The following is a 25,690-nucleotide window of genomic DNA, read 5'->3' on the forward strand; positions in this document are numbered from 1 at the left end:
ATCTAATGACTGGATAATGTATCTCCAAGGCTATTTAAGGGATGGCAGTGACTACCTTCCCCAAATGACATCTCCTCTTGACTATTACGCTTGTCATGATGGTAGATTGGTTTGTAACATTAATATGTTTACAGATCAGTTTATAAATGATTTTTGTCAGTGTGTATTACACAGAGGGTCTGAAGAACTTTGGGCTGTGACAGACTGAAATAGCCACAGTTATTCCCCCTGAAGGCCCACCTTTTAAAATGTGACTGCTCAGGAGGCAGCAGATACATAGGGAGCTATGAGACTCCTGGAACAACATGAATGAATGAGGCAGAAAATGGAAATGAGAGGAATGTGCCCCTGAGCTGGTGCAGACTATGAACAGTTTTCTCGAGACGAGCAGGGAGATGGTTACTTGTAGAAAGGAGCCAACCAGGCAGGGTCATAATCTGATGTACTGGAGGAAGAGTCCATCAAAAATGCTTGGGGAGTGAAGGGAGGGAGGTGGCTTAGGGTAGGAAGGGTGGCAGGAGACAGCCAGAGGGGCAAGCTGTCTAGGTATGATGCTATACATGAAGGGACGAACTATAGATACATTTTGAAGACACACAAAATTTTAACCAGATTAGAGACTGAAAGTGCATGCATTAGAAATGATGCCATGGTTTGCAGCCAAGAAAAATAAACAGTGAAGCAGACAGAGGTCAAAAGACAGTTTGCTCAACTGAGAAAAAAAATTAGGTAATAGCTAATTAAGTGGTCATGAGCCAGCCCATGCAATTAAGAAGAGGTGAATCTTTGCTCTGTCCCTTGTAGCTGAAACCTTTATGTCTCAGCTTCCGCATCTATAAAATAGGTTTAATATTACTGACTCTACAGGGCTGTGGGGAGGGTTAAATAGGAAATCGCATGAAATGGTTAGCATAGTGCCTGTCCCACTGTAAGCACATCTGATTAATTATAGTTCTTGTAATAATAGTGGTAGAAGTAGTAACAATAACAGCAACAGATGTAAAAAGAAAAGTGGACTTCTGAGAGAAGGAAGAGAATGGCCTACCTTCGTTTTTACAGAAACAACAGGCTTTGATAAATTTTCCCAAGGGTCTGTCATAAGAAAAAAAAAATCATTCTGATGGCAATTCTAGAACACTGTACAGCCCAGTAGAGAAAGAAAAATCTGGATTCCAGACGTGACCCTTTTACAGTTATTTACCCTGAGTCTTGGTTTTCTCATGTACATGTTCATTGTAACATATTTGGAAATACACGACACAATATAAAGCTCTACAGAAATGTAAGTTGGTCTGACTGTTACTACTCTACTAGTACTAAGTAATACTATTAAGGGTCAAAGGAGTTAAATGGCACAGAGTAAGCACCATATAAAGTAAAAATAACAAGTACTGAGTAAATTAGCATAAGGTCACCATCCCTGCAAGTTTCAACACCTGTGTTAAGTAATCCAGGCCCCACTTTCTTATAATCCCATCTGCCCCCTTCTATGATTCAGATTGGTCGTTGTCTCACGAAATAGCAAGTCAGTGAAAATCAGCAGTCACACTCTCCCTCTCATATGAAATCACCAAGCTCAATAAAGTCCAGGATTTCAAAAGGGCATTCAGGCTGCCTGCATGTATAAGGCCCCTAAACACAGCTGCTCATATGAGGAATTTTAGTCACATGATCAGTGAGTGTCCATCACGAGAAACCAAGGCAGGGTTAAAAAGAAGGACCAAACTGAAGATGGAAAGGGAGCTACCAAAAATAAACTGGGGATGGCACGCCCAGGCAAGGGAAGTAGAAGAGCTCCCAGGCTGCTGGCACCGCGGGTTTGGAGAGTGAGAGACACAAGGATGGCATTTAGTTGGAAGAAGGCTCATTTGTTAAGATGTTTTACAGAAAGTGAATCAGAGCCACCAGGCAACAAGGACAACTTGGATCAATGGGCATCTCCCACCCCTCCTTTTCTAGTAGCACAAAAGTAAAGTAAGACAGGGACCTGACACCTACACATAAAATCACCATAACTACAGATGAATAAAATTGTGAGAAAGATGCAAGTTGTAGGGACAATTTGTTGGCCTATGGGATACTATAAGATATGACGCAAACTTGCCAACCAACACTTTTCATTTATATCTGAAAACCTTTGCTATTTTGTGGCTGAGTTACTAACAAGTCAGAAACCATTAGCCTATATCCATTTGTTCCCAAACTTTTTCTCAGTTAGGCTAAAAGTAAGTTGCTGTTTTAAAAAGTTCATCTCTCCTAGTTAAAATTATTTTGGTCTCAATTTTATGAAATTAATATAATGTGGGAGACGGCACAAAAATTTTTGCTGGTTTCCAAATTAAAAATAGTTGAAATGACATATCTTTTATTTTGGAAAACCAGGGACACAAAGATATTCCCAGCCAGCAAGTGAGGCGCCAAGTTTCTGTCAACTGCTCAGTTATAATTTGGAGAGTTAGAATTAAATTTTTTATCTTGAAAAGTGTAATTTTAAGAAAAAGAAATGATGTAAGGCCTTTGCAGGCCACTTTTAATCAGGCTTCTAATGATGACACTGCCAGCTCCTTGATGCTCTGGATTGAGTCTTGAGACCTACTAACTGGAGAAATTCTCTTGAGCTCCATGAACATGACTCACCCAGCCTCTCCTGCATGTCAACCTTGACCTATGGCAAAAGCCACAGACCCATCTCATATCACCATGCCCCTTTTCATGATCTGGGATGAATAGCAAAGGAAGAGAAATCTACTGAAGAAAATTATTGCTATACTGAAAAACACTGTTCCATGTACTGAGTTTATATTCTACCTCAGTAATCCCAAGTCCTGCTGCACATTAGAATCATTTGAGGGTTTTAAAGAAAATACCAATGTCTAGGGCCTATCCCAGATCACCTGAATCATAATTCCTGGCATTTTTTCAAAACTCCTCAGGTAAATCTAATATGCAGCCCATGCAGCCAAGGTTAAGAACTGCTGCTGGCCATGGGTGACACGGCACAGAATCAGCAGGAACCACAGCTTTCCAGGCTGGGTGAACCCTTCTCCCCTGAGCACCCCCCAGTCACATGACTGCTAGATCACCTGCCCTGGTGGCACGCAGTGATCTGCACACGTCTTCTGGCTTCCCAAAGCCAGAAAGATCTACACAAACATGTAGAGCTGAAGCTCTCTAAGGCCTGCCTTGTAGGTCGCAACCTAAAAATTCCTTTTCTCCCACCAGCCCAGAAAGCCAGCAGTAGGAACTGCCCATACTCCTCCCTAAATCAGTAACAATGCTTAGCTCAGGAAGCCTCAGTTCTAGAGAGCAACATTAATCTTGAAGGACCTAGGAATGTTAAGTGTGGGCTCAGTTAGAAGAATAGCTGATGGTTTGGAAAGGGGATTTTATTTCACAATCATGCACACCAAGAAACCTCCAAATTGGTGGGGGTAGGAGGAGGATGGAAAGTCGATTTAAAACAGCATTCTACCCAGTGACTTTTAATCCCACTGTGTTCCCATTCAGTCATCTTTAGGCTCAGTTTTAGTCAAAAGAGCAAGAAAGACTCCCCTTAATAACCAGGCAAGAAAGCATCAAGTGTTTTCTCTCTCTTTTGGAAACAAGTAGGTGTCTCCACGCTTGAATTTGTCACTGTGCTTCAGTTTTGCAGACAGTGATCTGGCTGGCACAAAGACTCACAGACTCGGTGCCCACAAACAGCTGCACCCTATAGTACCAGCAGGTGCACGGATAGAGCCCAGCAAAAAAATCCAGTGCAAGAACAATGGCGCCGTTATGATGCCAAGGGACAGGCCTGAGGCTAACCACCACTTCACTACATTTGATGATGGGAAAAGCCAGAAACTCAGCACAGCTCCCTGGGATTTCGCCTTTTCATCCCCAAATCATATCCACAGACACAGCCGGGTAGAGCACCATAGTGAGAGCAGCTATGCATTGCAGGGCCCGACCATACAGAGAGTTAGCATAATTAAAAAAAAAAAAAAAATCCTCCAGAAAACGTATTCCTTTCCTTTTAACATATCTTCACCTCTCCTGGGCTGCACTGCCACAGTCACCAAGTTTACATTTACATCCAAATATGCACACACACAAAAAAAATTACTGATGCATCTCACTCCCTGGTGACTTTATAACAGGTTGCTAGGTAACAGTGCATACAAGTCAGGTTTCAGGACCTCCACTAAGCCACCATAAAATAGCTGCATGGGCCTTTTGCATAAATAGTGTGCATTTGTTATCTGTTTTCTTATGCCAATTGATCAGTTAGTAAATATTCTGACTGCCAAACCATAAACAACCTCCTCATCAACAGCTAACTGAAAAAACAGATCACAATATAAGGTTTTGGTACACAGGTCTTCACCCCAGTCCACCAACTGGGTTCTCTGCCTTTGCAATGCTGGTTCTAAGCTGCTGAAGCCTTATCTTATGCTCCCTGAGATTGGGTCTGGAGCTAATTACAGTCTGCTGTGGGCATGTAGAGCTGAGCGCTGTAGGAGTAGTGTATCACACACCAATGTTTGTTTGTTTTTTTTTATTAAATCATAGCTGTGTACATTAATGCGATCATGGGGCACCATACACTGGCTTTATAGACCGTTTGACACATTTTCATCACACTGGTTAACACAGCCTTCCTGGCATTTTCTTAGTTATTGTGTTAAGACATTTACATTCTACATTTACTAAGTTTCACATATACCTTGTAAGATGCACCACACACTAATGTTTTAATCCAAAGACCAAACCTTCCCTCTTCCCCACCCACCCTCCTTCCTAGAGCCCTGGAAAATGGAGTAACACCTTACTAAGAGTTATTTGCCCCCAAGTCAGGAAGGTTCATTTTTCTAAGCTATGCTAAGTGAATTTTGCATTTGCATTCCTTCCCTTAGAATGGTACCACAAAAACCCAGAAAAGCAGCACCCTTTGCTATCATATTGGCAGGAAAGACCACCAAGGAAAAACCCAAGTTCCCCTGGAGGTGAAATCCTCAAGGATCTGGGCAGCAAAAGGAAAACTGAAAACATGAATGTTCTCTACATTTTCAAAAAATTTTAAGTCTGAAACTCAAATGTCTATAAATCATTTTCCTAGATTGGAATGGAAGAGAGAAGGGGGGTGGGTGCTGGCAGGTAAAAGAGTAGAGACCCCACTGTTTATTCTTCAATATTGCTGTCAAATGCATTTTAATTCCTGTGACTTGGCCATTTCCAGCTTAGCGCCTCCTTACTCCCACGGCAGGCCAGTGTGCTTCTCTGCAACATTCCCTGGTCTGTTTTCCTCCTTGCTTCATTTCTAAGAGCCTCATTTGTTCCAACTAGTGTCTCCCACACCCGAGGGGCAAAGACCTGAGGGACATTCCAAAAGATGAGACTGAGCAAAGGGACTTCAGAGGGAAGCTGAACCTCTAATTCACCTGGCAATGACATTTAGTGAAATGCGACTCACGGTCCATTTAAAGGAAGGCGGTGACCAATTATTCTCCATTTAAAAGGGTATTGTCAATCTCCAAAGACCTGAAATGGCATTTGGAAATCATCCTGGGGACTGCCATCTTCACTGAAAGACAGAGACAATGCTAAATCGACCTTTCCCCACCCTCTACATCTCCTTTAAAATTTAAAATCATGCTTTTAAAAACATAATGAGTAGCAGCACAATTCCACAACATGTCTTATCATTCCAAAAAAGTCAGGAAAAACAGCACTTTATAACATCTTTACACTCCTGTTCAACATCACAACTTAATCAAAGACAGTGAAAAAATGACAAAAACAAAAAGAAACATCATGTTTAATTTGATGATAATGGAAAGTGATGTCAATTGATAAGAATATATTTTTGTAATTTATACTCTTCCTTCCGAAGGGCAGCAAGCTAGTAGGGTAGTTGGAAAAGATGTTCTTAAAAAAATTTCTTTTAGATTCTATTTTACACAAGGTACCTAGAGTACTCAAATTCACAGCAGCTCAGGGCTGGAAGGGAAAAGGGCATGGGGAGCTACTGTTTAATGGATACAGAGTTTCAGTTTGGGAAGATGTAAAAGTTCAGGGGAGGAATGATAGTGATGGCTGCACAACAATGTGAGTGTTACTAATAATGCCACTGAACTGTACACTGCAAAACGCTTAAAATAGTAAATTTTATGTTAGGCACTGTTTGCCACAATATAAAATTTCCCACAAAAAAACTGAAAAAAAATTAAACATTATCATTTGCTCAAAAATAAAAAATCTTATCATTTCTAATACATGTAGTAGTCTTTGTATAAATGTCCTTTTGAAAGCACACGTAGTGAGAAAAAGATGAAGTCAGGCAGGCTAGGGTGCACATGACACAGCTGGTCTGGTCAGTTTGGGTCCTGCCTGACCTTCACTGGTACCCTATCTCCCATTCTTACTATTTTGTAAATTTAGTTCCCACCATAAAGATGCCTATCTTGAGTAGTTTAGGTGGATTGATTTAGGAGATTAACTCTTGAATTGGAATGCTGTAATAGGTCACTGAGCTATGCTGATGATTATTTAGAATAGGGGTTGGTGTGGTCTTTGCTTTGAACTTTTGTGTATAAAACTGTAATTTTGGAAATGGAAGACTAGAACAGTCTTGAGGAAGCTACTCTCACTGTGCTCCTGAATCTTGGCTTCTGACAGTAAAGTTTAGTTGACCTAGCCCTGTCTCTGCATCTTGGCTGACAGTGACAGGTGGCTGGACCCTTTTTGTCCAGTAACACTTTAAAAATCTTTCTAATTCAGACAGTAAAGAATTTTAATAATATGCAGTATCCCGTACTTCAAAGAACTCAATGTAGAAGAGACATGTTCATTACGCAGAGCCGAAGTCACACAAAGCAAATGAAACAAACCTAGCTCACACGTGACCTTCCCTGCCCCCCAATAAGGAAAACCATAAAAGGGAAAAAAAAACAGAAGAAAATCAACAATCCCTATTGTTTCAAGATCCAAGCCAAAGTAATGTCTACTTTTAAAGGACTGCATACACACACACGTAAGTCATGGAGAAAATTTATGAAATTTATGAAAGTGTAGACTACTCAAGTTTAAAGGGATGTTGAAATCATCTAGTCCTACTTTCTTATTTTATAGATGAAAAACTAGTAGAAAAAGAGAGAGACTGAGAAAGAAAGAGAGAGAGAGAGAGAGAAAACAACCCTATTCGAGTACCTGACAGCTTCATGAGAAAATCAGACGCCATCTTAACAGAGATGTCCTGGCTGAACAATGCTGACGCACTGTTGGCCACATACTCGGAGGGATCTTTCAGCTTTGTGTGGTTGGCGGGCCTGTCGGCAGCATTCAAGGTAAAGGAGGTGGGCAGGCCGTTATCTTCCTTGGGTTCCTCCTTCACCAGCAAAGGCGAGATGCCAGCCCCTCCCTGGCTAGTCCTCTCTGGAGTGTTAGACGTCATCATGGTCCCCACTATCTCTGTCCCTCCTCCTTCCCTTTGCTGCCCCAGGCAGGCACTGTCACTGAGGTGGGGAGATCCCTTGACATCTGGGTCTGGGATCTCCTCCTTCACCTTGGCTTCTGTCCTCAGGAAGTGCTGATGGCAACGCATGTGCAGCTTCAGGCTGAAGTGGCGCGAGGAGGTGAAAGGGCACAGCTGGCACTGAAAGGTCTCTCCCCGGTCCTGGTGCTGATGAACCTAGCAGACAAGCAAGAAGAATGAGCAATCGACCGCACATGTATGGACGTCCTGCTGAACATCCACATTGTACATCAATTGTTTCTTCCCCACACAAAGAGGGCTGGCCTTTGTACCAAGGAGTATTCCATTCCTGTGCTCCAGGTAAGGAGGCCGATCCCGGGGGCCATGCTCACAACTAAGGATGCTATCCACCAACCGGTCCTGTTTGGGGTAGAATCCTCCTAATAGTCTAGTCATCTAATCTTGATTGATGTCTTCAGAGAAAATATTATAAACCCAGTACAATTCAAACTTACATAATTACTAGTTGGAGGTCAAAAGAGGTAGCCCCTCAAGTTAATTCCTCTCATAATAATGATACTTTACATGTACCCAGTTATTGTCACCCAGAGAATTAGTTGTGTTTTGCAAACATAATTTCGATTTTCAAAATACTCTTAGGTAATTAAAAATGTAGAAAAGAACATCTCCAGGGTATTCCTGTTTCACAGACAGGGAAATTGAGACCTCAGAATAAATGGCTTGAGCAAAATTACATACAAAGAAAGTAAAGCCAAGGTATGACCCTCACCAAGTATTCTAAGCAAAAGGAAACCAGTTTTTCCAAACATGCCTATTATATCATGCTCCAGATTCTAATGTCTCCAATAAAAGAATGCAGACTTTTAAATCCAGTGCCAGTCTTGCATGCACATAATAGCTGTAAAAATTTTGAGAAACCTTTTTTCTTCCTGTCACTACCAAATACAGCACTTGAAAAAGTGTGGAAATCATTGCATTGGCTCAAGTCAGGACTGGAGCTGGCAGGTGCTCATAAGCTTGTAACTTCCCCATTCATCTCTGCCAACGTACTTCAGTGCTGACCTGCTATCCCCGGCTATTTCAGGACTGGCCCACCCTTGAGTAGAAACTGCCAATTGTGTAGATTTGGGCCAATTTGGGGAGTTCGGTGATTCTGGACATACAAGATTAGAATTCAAAAGCAAAACAAAACTGACACCTCATCTTTCAGGAGTGACCCAAGCAGGACTCGAACCCAGGTCTCACAAAGGTTAAAGGCCCATTCATTACTCCACTGGGCCACCTGGCCTCTCTGGGTAGGTTTTCTTTCCAAGAGAGCAAGTTTTACAACAGCTGTTTATGCATTCTGAACGCAATCCAAAAGCATTATTCATCAGCCAAAACATACTTTTAAATAATGTTAAGTGACCAACAAAAGCAAAGAAATTAAAAGTTAATGGTGAGATCCTGTTGCTACAGCACCCCACTGTGGCTTTTTGAAAAAAACAACAGAAGAGATTCTGGGTCCCCCAAAACATGAGTTTCTCAACAGAAATAACTGGATCCTGCAGCAGCAAAGTGCTGCTTATGAAAAGGCTTTCCTTCTGTTGGGGCAGAAGGCTGGGGGCTGTAAACACACAGATTGTTGCTGGTTGTTAACATCACCCCTTTCTGTTCTTTCACAACAAAGGGATTTCATTTGCTGATCATTTCCTTTGCTCTCACACAGAATAGAGAAGATTCGCACAGAAGGCACCTTGGGGACCTCAGGTCCCAAGTCCCATGGGACCTCGACAGGTGCTGCCAAAAGCATTCCCCGGAACCAGGTGGTAAAGGTCACAAGGCAGAGAGCTTCCCTTGTCCCTGAGAGCAGTGCAGTGGGGCAGATTCCATTTCACAAGTGTCATTATATCTACTGACTCAGGAGAGAGATGAGAGAGAAGCTGCTAATCCAAGAACAGAAGCTCTGGAAGCAGCTTCTGGAAGAAGGAAAAAGATCAAGAGCCCAAATTCTAAAATCAATAGAGAATCCTGGATTGAAAAAGAGTCTGTGTACAGTATTTTACGTGGTTTCTTTTCCATCAGATCCTGGCTTTGTTATACTCTAGTTACAGAAAAATTAGTGCAAGTTTCAAGGAAAAACTGTGGGTGTTGTGTTGACTTCTGCACTTATAACATCTTTATTTGAGCTACACTTTCCCAAAGGGACTGTGCATCACCTTTGGCCTTTGAAACAAGGATTAACTCTATCCTCCAGCTGTACCTTCTCCCCTTCTCTCCCCACATTAGAGCACTTTTCATGTTATAATTTTTATTCTCTTTACCTTAACACTTGCTTTAAAGACCCTCTTAGTCTACTAATGTGAAACAAATGCTTGTCTAAAGCATGTCATTCCCTCCAGGCTGTGTTTAGAGACTCATTACCTCCTTGTCATTTCATACCAACAGCCCCTATCAGTTACTGTTACATCATTAGGGTCACCTCCTCACCATTAGAGCCATCTCCTGGTACCAGGCTGATGTTTGGGTCTTGGTATTTCAGAGCTTAGAGAAATTTTGAGAAATACCTATGCCATCCCCTTTAGGGGAATGAGCCAGGCAGGCAGGGCTTGAGGGTAAGTCACAGCTCCATAAATGGCAGACCTAAGTGCCCTAGAACTCAGTGCCCTGAATCTTGTCCAGTTTCTTATCATTACTTCACCAATGTTCTTTATCTTAGCAGTCCTCATCTTTTCTGTTCAGTTTCATTATGAATTTCACGTTTAATTCCTGTATGCTCACTCATCCAGGAAAGTTGTAAAAGACTTAATGGAAATCTGAGATAACCCCGAGGAAGCTGGAGGCATTTACAAGCTCCTTCCAAGGCTGGTCATAAAAACACTTGTACAATGTATTATGGAGGAAAAGCAAGCTAAAAAATGTGGTGTCTAGAATGTAGTAGGAATATAGTAAGTACTATATTTGCTAGACAAATAAAATAGAATCTCGTTTTTCTTTTTAAAAAAATCTATACAATCAATGTAGTATATAGAATGATAATGGTTATTTCTGGGTGATGAGATTACAGGTCTATTTCTATTTATCAGTTTTTCTAAGTTCTCAGCACTAAAGACATGTCACAAAATGAGAAAAGCAGTAACATTTGTTTTAGAGTAATTTCTTATACCATTTCATTGATTATTTTTAACCAAACACTAATGTATATTTAAATGGCTTTTGGAACATGATTACCATGTTAGCTACATTTACTGGTGTTGTTTCTCCATGCTGGGCACTGTATTAAGTGTTATGTGCATTATCTCATTTAACTCTTATATTAATCCCTTGAGATAGATTGTATCATTATTATCTCTATTAGTGGACAGAGGTTTAGAGAGGTTAAATGATTGTTCCAAAGTTTCACAGCTCTGAAGTCGTGGAACTTACATTCTAACTAAGGTTTTTAAGACCACATGGTTTGAGATCTTAATCTCTGGCTAGATTGCCCCCACTTCTTAGGCAGAATTTGTTTTAGAAAATCTATCCATATTTATAGTCTTTGGCTAGTGTAGCAGAGGATATCTATGCATAAGAACAAAGTCATTCTATTTCTGTTTAGACAATTATTGCAAAGCTCAGCAAAATTAAACTATGCCTAATCAAAATAAAATCATGAATTCTTTGATTAAAAAAAAGGAAAGGCCAATAGGTGAGGTGGAGAGCAGGGAAAAGAAAGAGTACACCATTTGATAAAATTAAACTTGCATGAGCCCTTCACACACTTCCATTATCAAAAGCTCCGGTAGTAGCTCAACAGGTTAGGACACCATGAGTTTGAATAAAGTAGTAATTTCACACTACTGCTTTATCGTACTGGTTATTGATTTGTTCTGAAAGCATTCTAAGACCCCATGACCCGAAAGGCCCTTGCAGCTCTCATCTATGACACTGTCATGGCTGACCGTCTGTATCATCAAGGCACCCAACTCATCTCCCTGTAGTTTCAGGGTCAGTAGTTCCCGCTATTGAAAACCCAGCTTTTTTTTCCACGAGTTTATAAATAGGTTGTTTTAAGTGACCCTGAGCTGAAACCAAGCTTAAAGGTGTCAGGCTAGATACAAGTTTTCTGCTCACTGAAGCTTTAAATTTGCCAGAACTGATTTCTAAACACAGCTTAGGACATGGTAACTACAACAAATTTTCATTTTAAAGGCATCTCTTTTGTAGTCTTATTCTGCTAATGAAATCCAACTTTGCAGATCTACGAGTTTCTACTTTGGGAAGAGGTGGTAAAGGATGAGGAAGGTTAAAGGAAAAACTAAGTGGACTGAATAAAATCAACCAACAAGAACTGGTTAAATAGATTCTGAAGGTGCAGGGCATGTTACTCCCAGGAGACAAAGACAAATGACAGAAAACAAATCACATCATGGATTTAAACTTTTTAATCTTCTAAGCTATTTCTTTAAAGTCAGTAGAGGTTCCATCTGCTCACACTTTTTAAGAACTACAATTCTGAATAGTGATTACTGATCTATTCAGAAGGATTACTCTGCAAGATTTCCAAGTAAGTAAATATCTTAATTATGTACATACATTATACTTCTTATGGCAGGAAAGTGGACACTGTATAAACAATGTCAACAGCCAAATTATACTGAAAATATACGTATATGATTGGAAGGGAAGATATGATTGTTATTATTAAGATATCCAATAGTAGTTAAGTAACTCCCACTGAACATTTGTCAGACATTTTGCTTATAATCTCCTTAAATACTAATGACGACTCTTCCAGACAAACGTTATCATGCCCATTTAACAGATAAAAAATGGATAGGCCAAAGGTTAACTCGCTCAAGGACACTCAGCTAGTAAGGTACCTACTAAAATTTAGATTCTGGTCTATCATATTCAAAAGCACATGGTCTTTATCCCCCTTGAATTTGAAACACAATCCTTAATATTAACAGAATCTACTTAAAAAAGATTTCCATATAACTAAATCTTCCCCCATCTCACATCGAGTAACACACAGATTCCAGTCAACTCCTTATACGCTTATTGTAGGCCCAACTGTTTTTAGTAAGACATAGGAAAATGACGTCCTTGTATATTTGGTAAAAGAAACTCACGAACACTGCGATAGCTCAGATACTGCCAGCCTAAAGGAGGCCTTGTGGTCTTGCCAGACACGGGCCCCAAGCCTCCCAAGCCTCCCAAGGGAAAGAATAAAATTAAAATCCCAGGTGCCTGTCCACGTCTTCACACCTCCTGCACGGCGTCTCTGGGTGAGTTCCTCTGGGTTTCTAAGCTTGAGGGTAAGGCCACAGCGGCTGAGGGCAGTCTCCCCAGGAAGGTAGAGGGCCGAGGGCCAAGGGCCTGCTCTTTGGGGCTCAGGCCAGCACTTCCTCCTGGTCTTGGCTTCCTTCTCTGGTCCGCCCAAATGCCTCCCCACACAGTCCTGGTCAGCTATCCACTACATGTATTGTTTGGCTACAGCAAGTTCTAGCAACCCCTAAGTTCTTGGGGGAACAGGGGTCATTCATACCTCTCCTTAAACACGCCCCGGTCCTCGGGCTCACTACTGCCAGCGCAGCAGAGTGCAGGCTCCGCTGGGGTTGTGGGGGGGAAAACGCTCTGCCCTGAAGGGTCATGCCCGCACTGCGCAGGCGCACGGCTGCGCCCCTCTCGGGGGCGGGGCCGTGGGCGGCGCTTACCTTCATGTGGGATTTGAGATTGTCCTTGCGAGCACACCGGAACGGACAGAGCGGGCACTGATGACTCTTTAAACCTGTGTGAATCACCATATGCCGCTTCCAGTAACTCTTCCTTTTTATAACCAAACCGCATATTGGACACTGGAAAGGCTTTCCGCTTTCCTCTTCTGAGGCTTGGAAGGAGGAAAAAGAAAGGAACATTAAGGAAAACAAAAATGGTACATTGTATCCGCCACTAAGTCACATGCGCTGCCATATAAAAAGTACAAAAAAATGACTTGGGTTTTTGTCTTGCCAGTTCCGAGATTTTACCCATGAGGAGGTTTAATGACTGCTTTTCTTCAGGTAGAAAACTACATCCATCCAGTTACTTCCATCCGGGCTCCATTTTCCGAGGTCTGATAGTCTAATCGAATCGTCAAGTGGTAGTTCCAAAGGCCAGCCCACACACGGGGACATATGCAGTGGGGCTTCGCCTGGCCTGCCCTTACCTTCTGCCCTAACTCGGGGCCCCAAAGGCACCCTGCAGACAAGCCTGAAAACCAGACCTAAGTCCTTGAGTTCCTGAACATGGAAAAAGGTGAGAAAATAAAGACATCAAATGGGACAGAGAATAACACGCTGTCTTATTACGCTGAAAATCAAACAGCTATCATAAACCTCACCAACTAAACTCCAAAGGAGGCAAATTTTCAAATCCCTACTGCTGACTTGAGTTGTGGCTTGAGCGGATGATGCTGCCACTTTAGGCATCTGGGGGTCTTAAGGTCAGGGTTTCTTACCTTTATTTCTGTTCCTTTGGTAGCCACTAACATATGTTGCCTTCCTCTGCCTGGCTACTGGGGCTTACTGCCCATTTTGGAAAGAGGTACAAGCAGGCTGCCACAAATGCTTCAGTTTTTCAAGAAGTTAACTACTATCTCCTCCAAGTGAAGCTAAGAGCACTCTCTCTCTCATCCCCAAAGGGAAGGGTCTCTGTTGTGACATTGTATTGCTAAACTTCTGGTCTACCGACTTTCGTTGCTCAGTGCCACACTAACCTCTGCAACTTAGGGACACAGGGAATAGAAGCAAATAGTGTCATGTCCTTTCTTAATCACAAAATCAGAAATATTTCCATACCAGCTTAACATACATACATTCATAAAATATATGAAGTCGTTTTTAAAAATGAGCTACATCTACAGATGCTGATACGAAATCGTGTGCAAGATAATGGAATTAGCATGATTTTATTTTTGTTTTCTAAAAACTGAGAATCAATTACTGCTAAAACCATTAGATGGAAGGTTGATAGGGAGCTTTATAAAGGATGTATCAAGTTAGCAACACCTAAAACCACTGATTAATCTTAACATCACTAAAAACAGGACAGATATGGTGTGCCTTGATATGCCATCTATGAAATACTCCTATAAAAATTTAATGAAGCCTCTAAATAACTAGCCTTTCATTGTTAATACAGGTGATTTAAAAAGTGTTAAACATCCCAAAGAAGTGGAATCTGCTAAATCTAGAATCTGGGAATTCCTCAGGACAAATGACCCAGTTCCTTCAATATATAAATGGTATTTTTAAAAGGGAAGGCGTTATGGATAAAAAGAGAAGTAAGTGAATGCAAAGTGTAAAGTTATTTGGATTCTGTTTGAACAGAACAACTGTAAAAAGACATGTTTGAGATAGTTGAGGAAATACCAATTATAGCCTGCATGTTCCATAACAACATGCTAACAATTATTGTTCCTGTTAGATGTGATAGTGGAATTGCGGTTAGGTTTTTTTTTTTTTTTTGGCCGGGGCTGGGTTTGAACCCGCCACCTCTGGCATATGGGACCGGCACCCTACTCCTTGAGCCACAGGCGCCGCCCTGCGGTTAGGTTTTTAAAGTTCTTATCTGTTGGGAGATATATACATGAAGTATTTATAAGCGAATGGATGTGAAGTCTGGGTTTTGCTTTGAAATAATTGAGGGGGAGGGCAATACCTGTGGCTCAAAGGAGTGGAGCGCCAGCCCCTTATACCAGAGGTGGCGAGTTCAAACCCAGCCCTGGCCAAAAACTGTAAAAAAAAAAAAAAAAAAAAAAAAATTGGGGGGGGGAAGGGAGAGAGTGGTAAAAATGGCATGAATAAACGAAACAAACAAAAAATATCTTTATTTGTAAGAAAAATTTCTGGAAGCACACCCAATTTTCTGGAAATCACTAAGCAATTACTATTGAAGGATGGTGGATTAAAGGAAGGAGTCAGGGAGGAAAACTTGTGTTTTCATTGTATACCCTCCTATGCTATTTGAATATTTAAATACACACATTACATTTATAATTTTAAAAGAAAATAGTCCCAGGTGTATACTTTAAAATAATCTTGTTCTTTATTTATTGAATCAACTGAATCTCTATGCAAAGGAGTACATAAAATGGATGGAACCAGAAGGGTTCTGAAATAAAAATAGGGTATTCCAAAAATGCAGCTTTATTAATACAAGTGTAAGTGATATTGGTTAGCTTCACCAAGAGACTTGAAAAAGAATCCTCCAACTAAAAATATACCTTTCAAGTCTGGAGATTCTACTTGAGATATGTTCTATCACAAGTATTTCCTTTTTTGATTGGGGGATGAGAGAGTGAGGGTTTCCTTTTACTCTAGGAAAAGCACACCTTGTAAAGACCTAGAAGCAAGCATTTTTCTTTAACTCTCTTTTGCTTTCTGCTGTCTGTGTTTGCTGATTGTTTCTGCTGACCTGGAGTCCTACCCCCAATTTTGCTTCTCATTTTCTATCTTTCCTAGTCATTCCCTGCATCCTGATATTTTGATCAGAAAGACTACATGTTGAACAACAGACTTGGGAGAAAAGGACTGAATCAGCCCTGTAGATTGAAACTGTTGCATATGCTACAGGAGAAAAAAATGATAAGGATGTCTGTTTTGGGTTATAAGAACATCAAAGTAGTAAGAAAGACATACTCAAACAGGCTGTCATTGACCCCCATCTCCAATAAGCATGTCCCATTATCAAATCTGTAAACAGCCTAATTTTACAGAACTGTCTGAAAAGGAGAGAAAATTGAGATGTTCTCAACTGACCTAAGATTTCGTAACACAGCATAGGAAAGCAATAGAAAAGCATTAACTGATAAAATGAACCTTGCCAGTTTCCCCTAGTATCTTGTCTTGCCTAATGTGACCAATGTGTTTCTTATTCTTTCCTAGCCTCCACCCGAATCACTGATTCTGTATTTCATATGTATTACAGAATACACTCCATTAAACCCTGCATATTAGAATTTTATAAAACTTCTTGTCATTTTGGAGCCCAGGCTTTCTTACTTTTAATTAATACCAAAATACACGTGAATCATGTACAAATTACAAGACTGGACTGACTAGGAAAAATTACACTATTCAGAGTGGACAGAAACTAACTGCAAGAAATGTGGTCAAACAGCTATACTATTGTAACTTTTGAACTTCGTAACTGACTACAGCAAGAAAGTAAGAAGACAAATGACAAAAGTAACCACAATATAATGATTAATTTCTACATTTGACCAGTTATCTCCCTCAAGAAAGAAATTTCATATTTTAGTAGGATACTCTGCATGTATATAATGTTGCTCACTACGTTAGAGAAAGGAGGGACTAAGAATGTATTCTATATCCTATGCCAAACTACTTTCAGGGAACTGAAAGCTGTAAATTTCACTCAAATTTAGAACCTAAGGAAATATGACCACTTTCTCAGAATAAACATATTCTTGAGGCAATAGGGTTGAAATATTCATAATTTTACCTAGTTTACAACTATCTAATAAACAACTTTCCCTAAATATATCCCTAGCTAGTTAATACCACTGCAAACAAAACTAAATTCCACCAAATGCTAACAAACCCAGAGGGATAGATAGCTGCTAATTTGGTCCTCTGGAACAACCATATTCTCTTTATAGGCAATACTATTATTGGAATAAATGAGGTAATGAACGTGTGTAAAGCGCCTGTCACATAGTAAAGGGAAGCTACTGGTAACAGTAGTGGTTGTAGTAAGAGCAGTGACAATAAACAATCTTTAGACACACCCTCCAAAACAGAAAACTTGCCATCAGACCAGTTGTGAATTTAAACAACTGACACCACATAATAAACACATAGCTCAGAGCCTGGCCCAACATGGTAGTTTGTCACTGCAGCCAAAAGGATATAAAAGAATGAGTCTATTGCATGGCCCAGGTAGGGTCTGGCTCAGCCTAGACAAAACTCTAATGGCCAAATTCAGCTCAGCAGTGAAAAATGAGGGCAGTGCCTGTGACTCAAGGAGTTAAGTGCTGGCCCCATACACCAGAGGTAGCCGGTTCAAACCTGGCCACAGCCAAAAACTGCAAAAAAAAAAAGCAATGAAAAATGAGATCTGGAAGAGACAGAAGTGGGAAGGATAGAGTGGAGGGGGGAATTTCCTGGGACAGGGCCTAGAAGTCCTTACCTTTGTGTCTCTAGCCCCCAAACAGTGCCAGGCACAACATGATTCAATAAGTATATTGGACTATAATGAGAATACGTGGAAAGGGCTAGGGCAAGAGAGGGAAGAAAATGAAACATGGGATGGAAATGGAAGAAAAAGATGGAGGAAGCTGCCATTAAGTTTCAGTGGAAGTAGACTAACCCAAGATTGTATGCCTCCACATAGTGCCCCGATACACGTCCTAAATGCATGGATAGATAAATAGATAGATGTTCATGTACTTATACCTCAGCTATTTCCAAAAAGGAACTCAGGGCAGCTTATATTAAAAATGTACACTCTGTGGCTACATCATTAATAAAATACAATGATGTATGGACTTTATACAGATCTTTACACAAGATCTGCCCAAAGCAGAGAGTGTCTTTGTGGGAGGTTTGACAGTGAATTTTAAGAGGCAACTTATTTAATTCAAAAAATAGAAAAAAGGGGTCTGTTTTTGAGTTATCAGACAAACAGAGTTAAAAAATAAGGAGTTAGTAAAGGCAAGGAATTTTAAAACCAGAAGGCATCTTGAAGATCATTCCAAACCAGTTCAGTTTGCAGATGAGGAAAGTGAACTGAGGAGGAATGCTGTAAGGTTCCTGTTTTGTGGCAGGATTGGAATTAGAGCCAATTTCTTCATTTTCAGTTTGGTACTATTGTGTTCTCTATACACAGATTTACAAAGCAACAACAACAAAACATCATTGGCCTAAAATTTAGACTTTTTTTTTTTTTTTAAATCCTGGAGGGTTTAGTAGCCTAACAGCTTAACAGAAAGCAGGTATTTTTAAAAACAAATTGTAATTGTTTTGTAGGCTTTATCATCAAACTTTCTTTTATTAGTGCTTATGTGATAATTTGCAGAAACTCAAGATAATTTGTGAGTGGGTAGTTTCTGCCTGCAGACCTCTGTGCATACACAGAGAAGGAGTTCAAGATGCCAGGCAACCTTGGGCATCACCACCATCTGTGCTTCAGACCTACTAACTCTATGGTGCACGTCTGGGTAGGATGATGACCAACCCAACCCATCGTCCTTCCTAACAAAATACATGGATTCAGTACCTTTCAATGGAATTTCCTGGGCATATCTCTCAGATGCTGTTTCAGAGCAACAAAATAACCTATGTTAGCATTTATCTGTTACTTCTGCATTTATCTGTTACTTCTAATGCTGACATTATCAATGCTTATTTTAATGAGAAAGTATTCAATAAAACTAAGAGAGAAGTCTGATATCTACAGCCAGACGAAGTTGAAATCACTGGGAAAATATCATTGAGACCAGTGACAGTTCTGAATCTTTTACTTGGTTAAAAAGTAAATTTTCTAAACAAGTTCAGGTATGTAATCATTCTCAGATTAAAGCTTATTAAGGGTTATTATAATAACTACAAAGTATGGACCTTGTAGGGGAATATCAGGAGAAGTGATCTTCCTCTCTGGAGTTTCTATGCCTTTGCAATAATTTTAATAACATCACATAAATATGAGGGAAAACAGCATCCAGAAAACCCCTATGTAATGGCCCAGAAAATATTCTTAGCTATCTGACACCACTTTGCTTGTAGGCATATTTAAATTTTATTCAGCAAAATAAGACATTTTAGAGACCCTCTCTCTGAAACTTTCTCTGTTATTTCTTTTAACCGGGAACCTGGCATCCTGGGAATCTTGGTGGCCTTCTATAAGAAACTTTATCTTTAAAATAAAAATCATCTATTTTATTCTGAGCTACAACCGAACAGTAGCTTCAAAGAGAATTGACTCAATGTGTGACATTTATCTTTATAGCAAATGGACATAATCTTCCCTCTATCGTGTCCCCTTTCAAAAGAGCAGTGTAGCATGTGCTGAGGGCACAGGGTCATTTCAGAGAAACCTCTCCTCAAGTGTCACATCTCTCTTGTGGGAAGCAAAGGCTATCGAGTGGTGGACTCTTTAAGGAATTAAATACACCATGACCTGGCAACAACTGAATCCTGTTCAAAAAAGAAGAATAAGGGCAAACCTAAAAGATGATTTTTTTTTCATGGTTTGGACTTCCCTTGACCTACAGAATGTCAAAGAAATACTGGTGTCTAAATTACTCAAGGCACGATCAGCTTTTCTAGCACATATCTATCTTTTTGTAACTTTAGAATCAACTTTATATGTTTTTGCAACATTTTGAGAAACAGCTTTTTAAAAAATATAAGGCCTGTTCGAAATCAGAATGGTGTATAGTTTATTGTTGTGGCTTTTTCTTTTTGGTTATTATGTGTTTATTTAAGTCATTAGGCAACAGACACTCTTTCCCTGCTTCAAAAAGTCAGGCCACCTATCTACTTTAAATTTAACTAACATTTCTTTCTAAGGTGAAAGGAAAAAATAATAATGAGAAATGTTTAGAAATGTGGGTGATAGCTCTCACCACTGTCCCATGACACTTTTTAGGTAAAACCAAGTTACACCTGAATCCAGCTCCTAAAACCAATAGCTTTGTATGTGGAAGTTGAAGGGGAGGGGAGAGGAAGGAGAAGAAAGAGGGGACATGTATCTTAGAAGACCTTCCCTTTCACTCCTCAGATGCCAAAACCAGTTAGCTTAAGTAACACCAAATCATCTCTCCACGATACAATGACAAATCAAAATTAGATACTCTATGAATTTCTTATTAATCTATAATCTAGCTAGGCTGGTGGGAAGTGATGAAATTCACTATAACTGAAAAGAAGGCAAGCATCCCTCTTCTATTTCCAATTCATGCAATAATAAACACAACTTGGTTTAGGATATGTCTACATGGACATGTGGAATATTTTTCAAATAACAGTTTCAAAGGTTTTTATGTTTTTCTTGGCAGTGATGTTCCCTTATGCATGAGTTTTACAAAATGATTTTTTTTTAAATACAATTACTCCGTTGATGGAGCTGCTTCACCAAATAATAGAGGCATGTGGAAAACAGGGCGTGGACATTTGGTACAAGCCAATCAGCAGGGGGTTATAGAACCCAAATCTGAGAAGCTCCTTTCTCTTTCAGTTTGAACATGTTGAACATTCATTGATTAAAATATTAAGTGTTTCAGCAAGACAAAAAATTTGGTAAAAAGTAAAGATAACAATGATTTCTTACACATCTCCCATATTAAATTCAGCTGAGAAGCCCATTGAGATGTTGGCATGGATTAAGTACTTTTAAACCAAAAAAAGGAACACAGCTTTTCCCTCGGGTATATTTCATACAAGAAAACAAACAAAAAGTCTACCATTCACGGGAGGCTTATGATCCCTTTCTCTTCTTTACATGCATCTAGTTGTTGAGTGAAAAAAATTGTATTTCACAACGATTGCTAGTTATGCCTAACATCACTTTAAAATGACAAAGCTGCTACAGTTTGGCCTTCAGGAAACAGTTTTATCATCATTGCTTTTCAAGTCTTCAGTCAACCAAAGTGCACTATTAATTTTGTATAAGCTTTTCGAGTAACTAATGTCCACATGAATTTATACTGTAAATACCACACATATATTTATCCAATAAACAGATAGAGAGAATATTTATAAAATTACACTTTACATTTAGCCATACCTCTCTTTCGGCTGCAACCTTCAATGAAATTCTGAGTCAGGAGTGATTTATTCCATTGTTTTGTGTGTGTGTGTGTGTGATTTATTCCATTGTAATATCACCCAGCCCCCTGGGCTCTTCTCCTTGCTTCCTAATTTTAGCCATTTCTCTCTTTATTTCACCAGATGGCAGGTGAGAAGTAAGGAGAAATGAAACTCAGAATTGATAAACATTTCAGATTTTACTAACCCTTCAGAAACTCTGGAGTGAACAATTTGGATCACTAAAAATCATAAAAGTCCCAGATACCCATTTTCCTCATTTTATTCTGCTGTTTATACAATTTTAAAGTAATTATAATTAGTGTATATAGCACACTCAGCAATTTAAATAGAAATCTATCATAAATGCATCAAATGGATGTTAGCTGTGGTAGTTCAGTCAATTATTGCCATTCCAAGCCCTCTTCATCAATGTTGCTGCAAATAATCTGAAGTTAGCTAGACATACACAAAGGCAGTGTTTATACTGATGAGGACGCACACAGCCTATTTCCTGTTCCAGTCCGGCAGGATATCCTTGAGAGACATCTGAAACCCCATACATGCTTCCTAGGAGTATGTACCTATCAAGCACACAATTTTCAAGCAAACCAGTAGAATAAACGATGTTCCCATTGTGAGAACTCCAGTGACTAAATTTCTCCCTCAGATGAATAATTGTGAATGCCAAGGCTCTATATAACAGCAACTTCTCCATCGGAAAGACTGTCTTCACTAGAAAAACTTGTGATTCAAATTTTCCACAGGCAGAGTTCTTCTGAATCTGATTGGATTTGAATAAAATAAAGCATTTGCCAGAAAGGCTTTTATTAAGTTTGATTGCCAATGTTCATTTAGAGTTCTTATAATACAATATATGCCAAGAAATTATAGAATAAGTGAAAAAGGTTTAAATCCTACAAAAAAATAATGAAAATGCTAACACAGAAGTGTATACAGTGATTAATTAAGGCAGAGTAGTTACTGATAAAGTCCATTTGTAATGGAGGCAGCAGGAGTGTGGGCTATCCCTTGTCCACTATTTCAGAAGCAGTGGGCTTTCCCCCCCTATGTTCAGTGATGCCATGCACTCCATGACAAAGATGCTTTGATCTTTCCCCATTAAATATATCTTGTATAGACCTAGCTGAACTTAGTAAGAAAAAAAATCATTTGTATGAAAGTGAGGGAGCACTATACATAGTCTCTAAGATTATTCACCACCTTTCAAAAATGAAGCTATTTGTGAAGTCTTTGTGTAACACAGACATGAAAGACTACTACACTGCTTACTTAAAGCATTTTGTTGTGCTCTCGCTTTTTTACTCCTGCCTCTGATCAGATTGGAAACCCAACTGAAAAAAAGCAACGAATAAGACATCACATACTCAAAAAGACTTAACATGACGATTGAAAGAAAAGACTCCATACCTGAACTGGAGGGCTTGGACACTCTTCCCTTGGGAACCGGAAGTAACAATAACTCCAAGGATTGCGGCGGCGGCGGAGGCGGAGGCGGCGGAGGGGGCGGAGTTACTTTTTCTGGCTTCTTCTCTGAAGGGGGTGGCGGTAGAGGGTCCTCGGGCAACAGTGACGACTTCTCCGCTAGAAGACTCCCAGCGGCCCTTGCAGCTACCTCCTTCAGCAGGGCAGCGGAGGAGGTCATAGAAGCCAGGGAGAGGAAGGAGCTGGCTGGAGGCGGGTGCTCCTGCCCAGGAGTCAGGCTTCTCTCACTGACTTTCTTTGACAAAGCTGCCAACGTAGAACTAGCAGACTGGGAGCTAAACGGGGAGGAAAAGGACTCAAAGCGCACGGTCTCCTCAGTCCTGGTGAGAGATTTGTCCTGCAGAACAGCATTGGCTGCAGCTTTCAGTTTTAAGATGGCTGAATCTGGAGACAAGCCGCAGGTGGTGGTTGAGTTTGGCAACCACTTACCTTGATTCCATATAAAACGGTTACTTGGAGTGTATTGGTCATTCTGTTCCTGCTTCTCAGCTAACTTCCTGGCCAGAACGCTGAGCTGCTGGGCGTGGTGGGAAGGAGGGGAAAAGGAGAGGTTCGAGCCAACGTTTACAGGGGACTCCACTCTGCCATTGGCCGTGGCCGTGGCATCGAGTTTGAGGGAACCAGCCTCTAGCAGCCGCCTTAAGTTGCTGCTCAGGGGCTTAGCAGAACCTGGGGGATCATCTTCGCACAAAGAAGACACTCCGGGGGAAAGGTGATCTTGACACTGCAGGGAGTCTCGGAGGACCTCACCGTCAAGTGCCACCAGCTCCAGCGTGTGACTGCTGGGAGTTGCACTTCCCAAGGAGGTGTCGGGGGATGTGGACTGCTCCTGGATCCGGTCCTCCAGAGACAACTTATAGTTCTCCTGCACTTCTCCATAGGATGCTTCTGACGGAGTCTCTGAAGAGTTTCCATACCAGTGTTCTCCTTCACTGAGCTCTCCCTCCGCCTCTTCCTGCCTACTAACATCTGGGAGGAATTAAGAAGATCAGGTTTACTCCCAAAGTGAGCAACAGGTAAGTCGTAAGACATTGAAATGCAGTCGATGACATGCTTTCTCTTCCCTTCCACCCAAGAACCAAACGAAAGTCAGCAACAGCCTTAACAGAATGTCAGGTGCTGGAGCAGACAGTCTGGGCACAAGCCTGGAAACGGTAAAAATGCTAAACAGGTGAAGATTAAGACACACCCACTTGCTACATATATTAATCTTTCCAATAATTATCCCAGATAAGTTGAAATGGAAAAGGAAAGAGAAAAATAGATTTGGTAAAGAAGTAACTGGATGAACAAACTGCTGTTTTCAGTGAATAGGGGAAATGCAAAGAGGCTTGTACCTGTGTGAAAACCCAGCATGATACATTTTGTATTTTGTCAGCATTAGAGAAGCAGCTTCACATAGTGGGAAAACACTGACCATCAGACACAGTGAGAAGCTGCTTCTCTGCTTTCCAACTTCATGACTGCAGGCAAGTTACTTGGCTGGTTTGAGAATCCACGTTCTCCAACATAAGATACAATTCATTTTTTAAAAAGCTTATCAGAAAATGTAAATTTAAGACCTGCCTAACTCACTTCACCACTTGTTATGAAGCTTACATCTCAAAAAGCATGTGGTCATGTTTTGAAAATAGTCAAGTACTATACAAAAACAGATCTTGTTAAGCAAATACCATTCCCATTACTGAGTTCATACGGTGCAAGTATCTGCCATGTTATGCATACCACTTGTTTGAGGGTTCTTGATTCCAATCAACAACATGCTTACCCTCTTAGCACTGGCAGGGGTTAAGAATTTGTTCCCTCGCTCCACTAAGAGTCCCCTTTAGTTATTTTCTCTCCATTAATTCATCAGTCTACTACTCCTATTCCTACTGCCCCCTACGCAACAGTCAGGTGGGCCCCTTACCACTTTTCTGCCTTTGCTCAGGATATTCCTTTTATCTTTCCCCAGAAAAGCTGAATATCCAAGTCTAATTCATCCTTCAACACCCAGCTCAATGGTTTCCTCCTTACAATTCTTCCTAGAACTTCAAATCAGAATGAATTTTTCACTCATTTAACAAATAAATACTAAGTAACTGCTGCATGCCAGGCACTAAGATTGTCTAGATTGTTCTAGATGGACAACACTGAACAAAACTAAGATCCTGCCTCCTTGAAGCTTACATTCCAGTGGAGGTAGAAAGATGTCAAACAAAATTAATAAATGAATAAATCATATAGTTGGGTGATAAGTCCTCTGGAAAACCATACAGAGCAGGACAAGGAGCATAGGGGAAAATGGGGCACAGATGAGCTGCAACTTCCAACAGGTGGACAGGGAGGCTGCACTGAGGTGATATTTGAGCAAAGACTTAGAAGAAGTGAGGAACTATCTGTGCCGCTATCTTAGGGAGAGTCACTGGAAGGCCCTACCATGGAGAGTGTATCTGGCATGTCCATGGAACAGCACGGAAGACAGGGGAGAATGAAGTGAATGAGTGAGGGTTGTAACAGTGGGAGAGGAGGTCCGAGAATACCATGAGTGAGTGTGTGTGTGTGTGTGTGTGTACGCGCGCGCACACGCGCATGCAGGAGCAAGACCGCAGAGCCACAGGACGCAGTGAACTGTTCAAGGGACTTTTTGCATTTGGCCAAACTAGGAACCACTGGAAGACTTGAGGCAGGGAGTGACTTATGTTGTCAAAGGACTCCTCTGGCTGCTGTGTAGGAAACAGACTGCAGGGACAAAGGTGGGTACAGGGAGACCCACTAGGAGGGTGGAATCCAGGAGAAGGATGATGGTAGCTCAGCTCAGGTGACTACTGGGGGTAAAAAGTGGCCAGTTCAGTGCCTATTTTGATCGCAAAGCCAACAATCTCATGTTTTATTTACATTGACTTTATATCACTCTAAATTATCTGTCTTTATTGGCTTGCCATCTAAAATGGTG

At 40.7% G+C, this 25,690-nt stretch overlaps 1 protein-coding gene across 5 annotated transcripts in view; it reads right to left on the minus strand.

Annotated features, from left to right (window-relative positions):
* ZNF827 (zinc finger protein 827) overlaps window positions 1-25,690 on the minus strand; it is a 192,825-nt gene that overhangs the window by 133,349 nt on the left and 33,786 nt on the right. For all 5 annotated transcript variants that reach the window (XM_053582211.1, XM_053582206.1, XM_053582210.1 and 2 more), the window contains exons 2-4: window positions 22,681-23,724; window positions 13,156-13,328; window positions 7,192-7,672 (exon numbers count right to left, since the gene is read on the minus strand). In XM_053582211.1, coding sequence (XP_053438186.1) covers window positions 7,192-7,672; window positions 13,156-13,328; window positions 22,681-23,724 — 1,698 coding nt within the window. The remainder of the gene's footprint in view (window positions 1-7,191; window positions 7,673-13,155; window positions 13,329-22,680; window positions 23,725-25,690) is intronic.

This window comes from Nycticebus coucang, chromosome 1 (assembly GCF_027406575.1).
Source record: "Nycticebus coucang isolate mNycCou1 chromosome 1, mNycCou1.pri, whole genome shotgun sequence".
In the NCBI taxonomy this organism is placed as follows: Eukaryota; Metazoa; Chordata; class Mammalia; order Primates; family Lorisidae; genus Nycticebus; species Nycticebus coucang.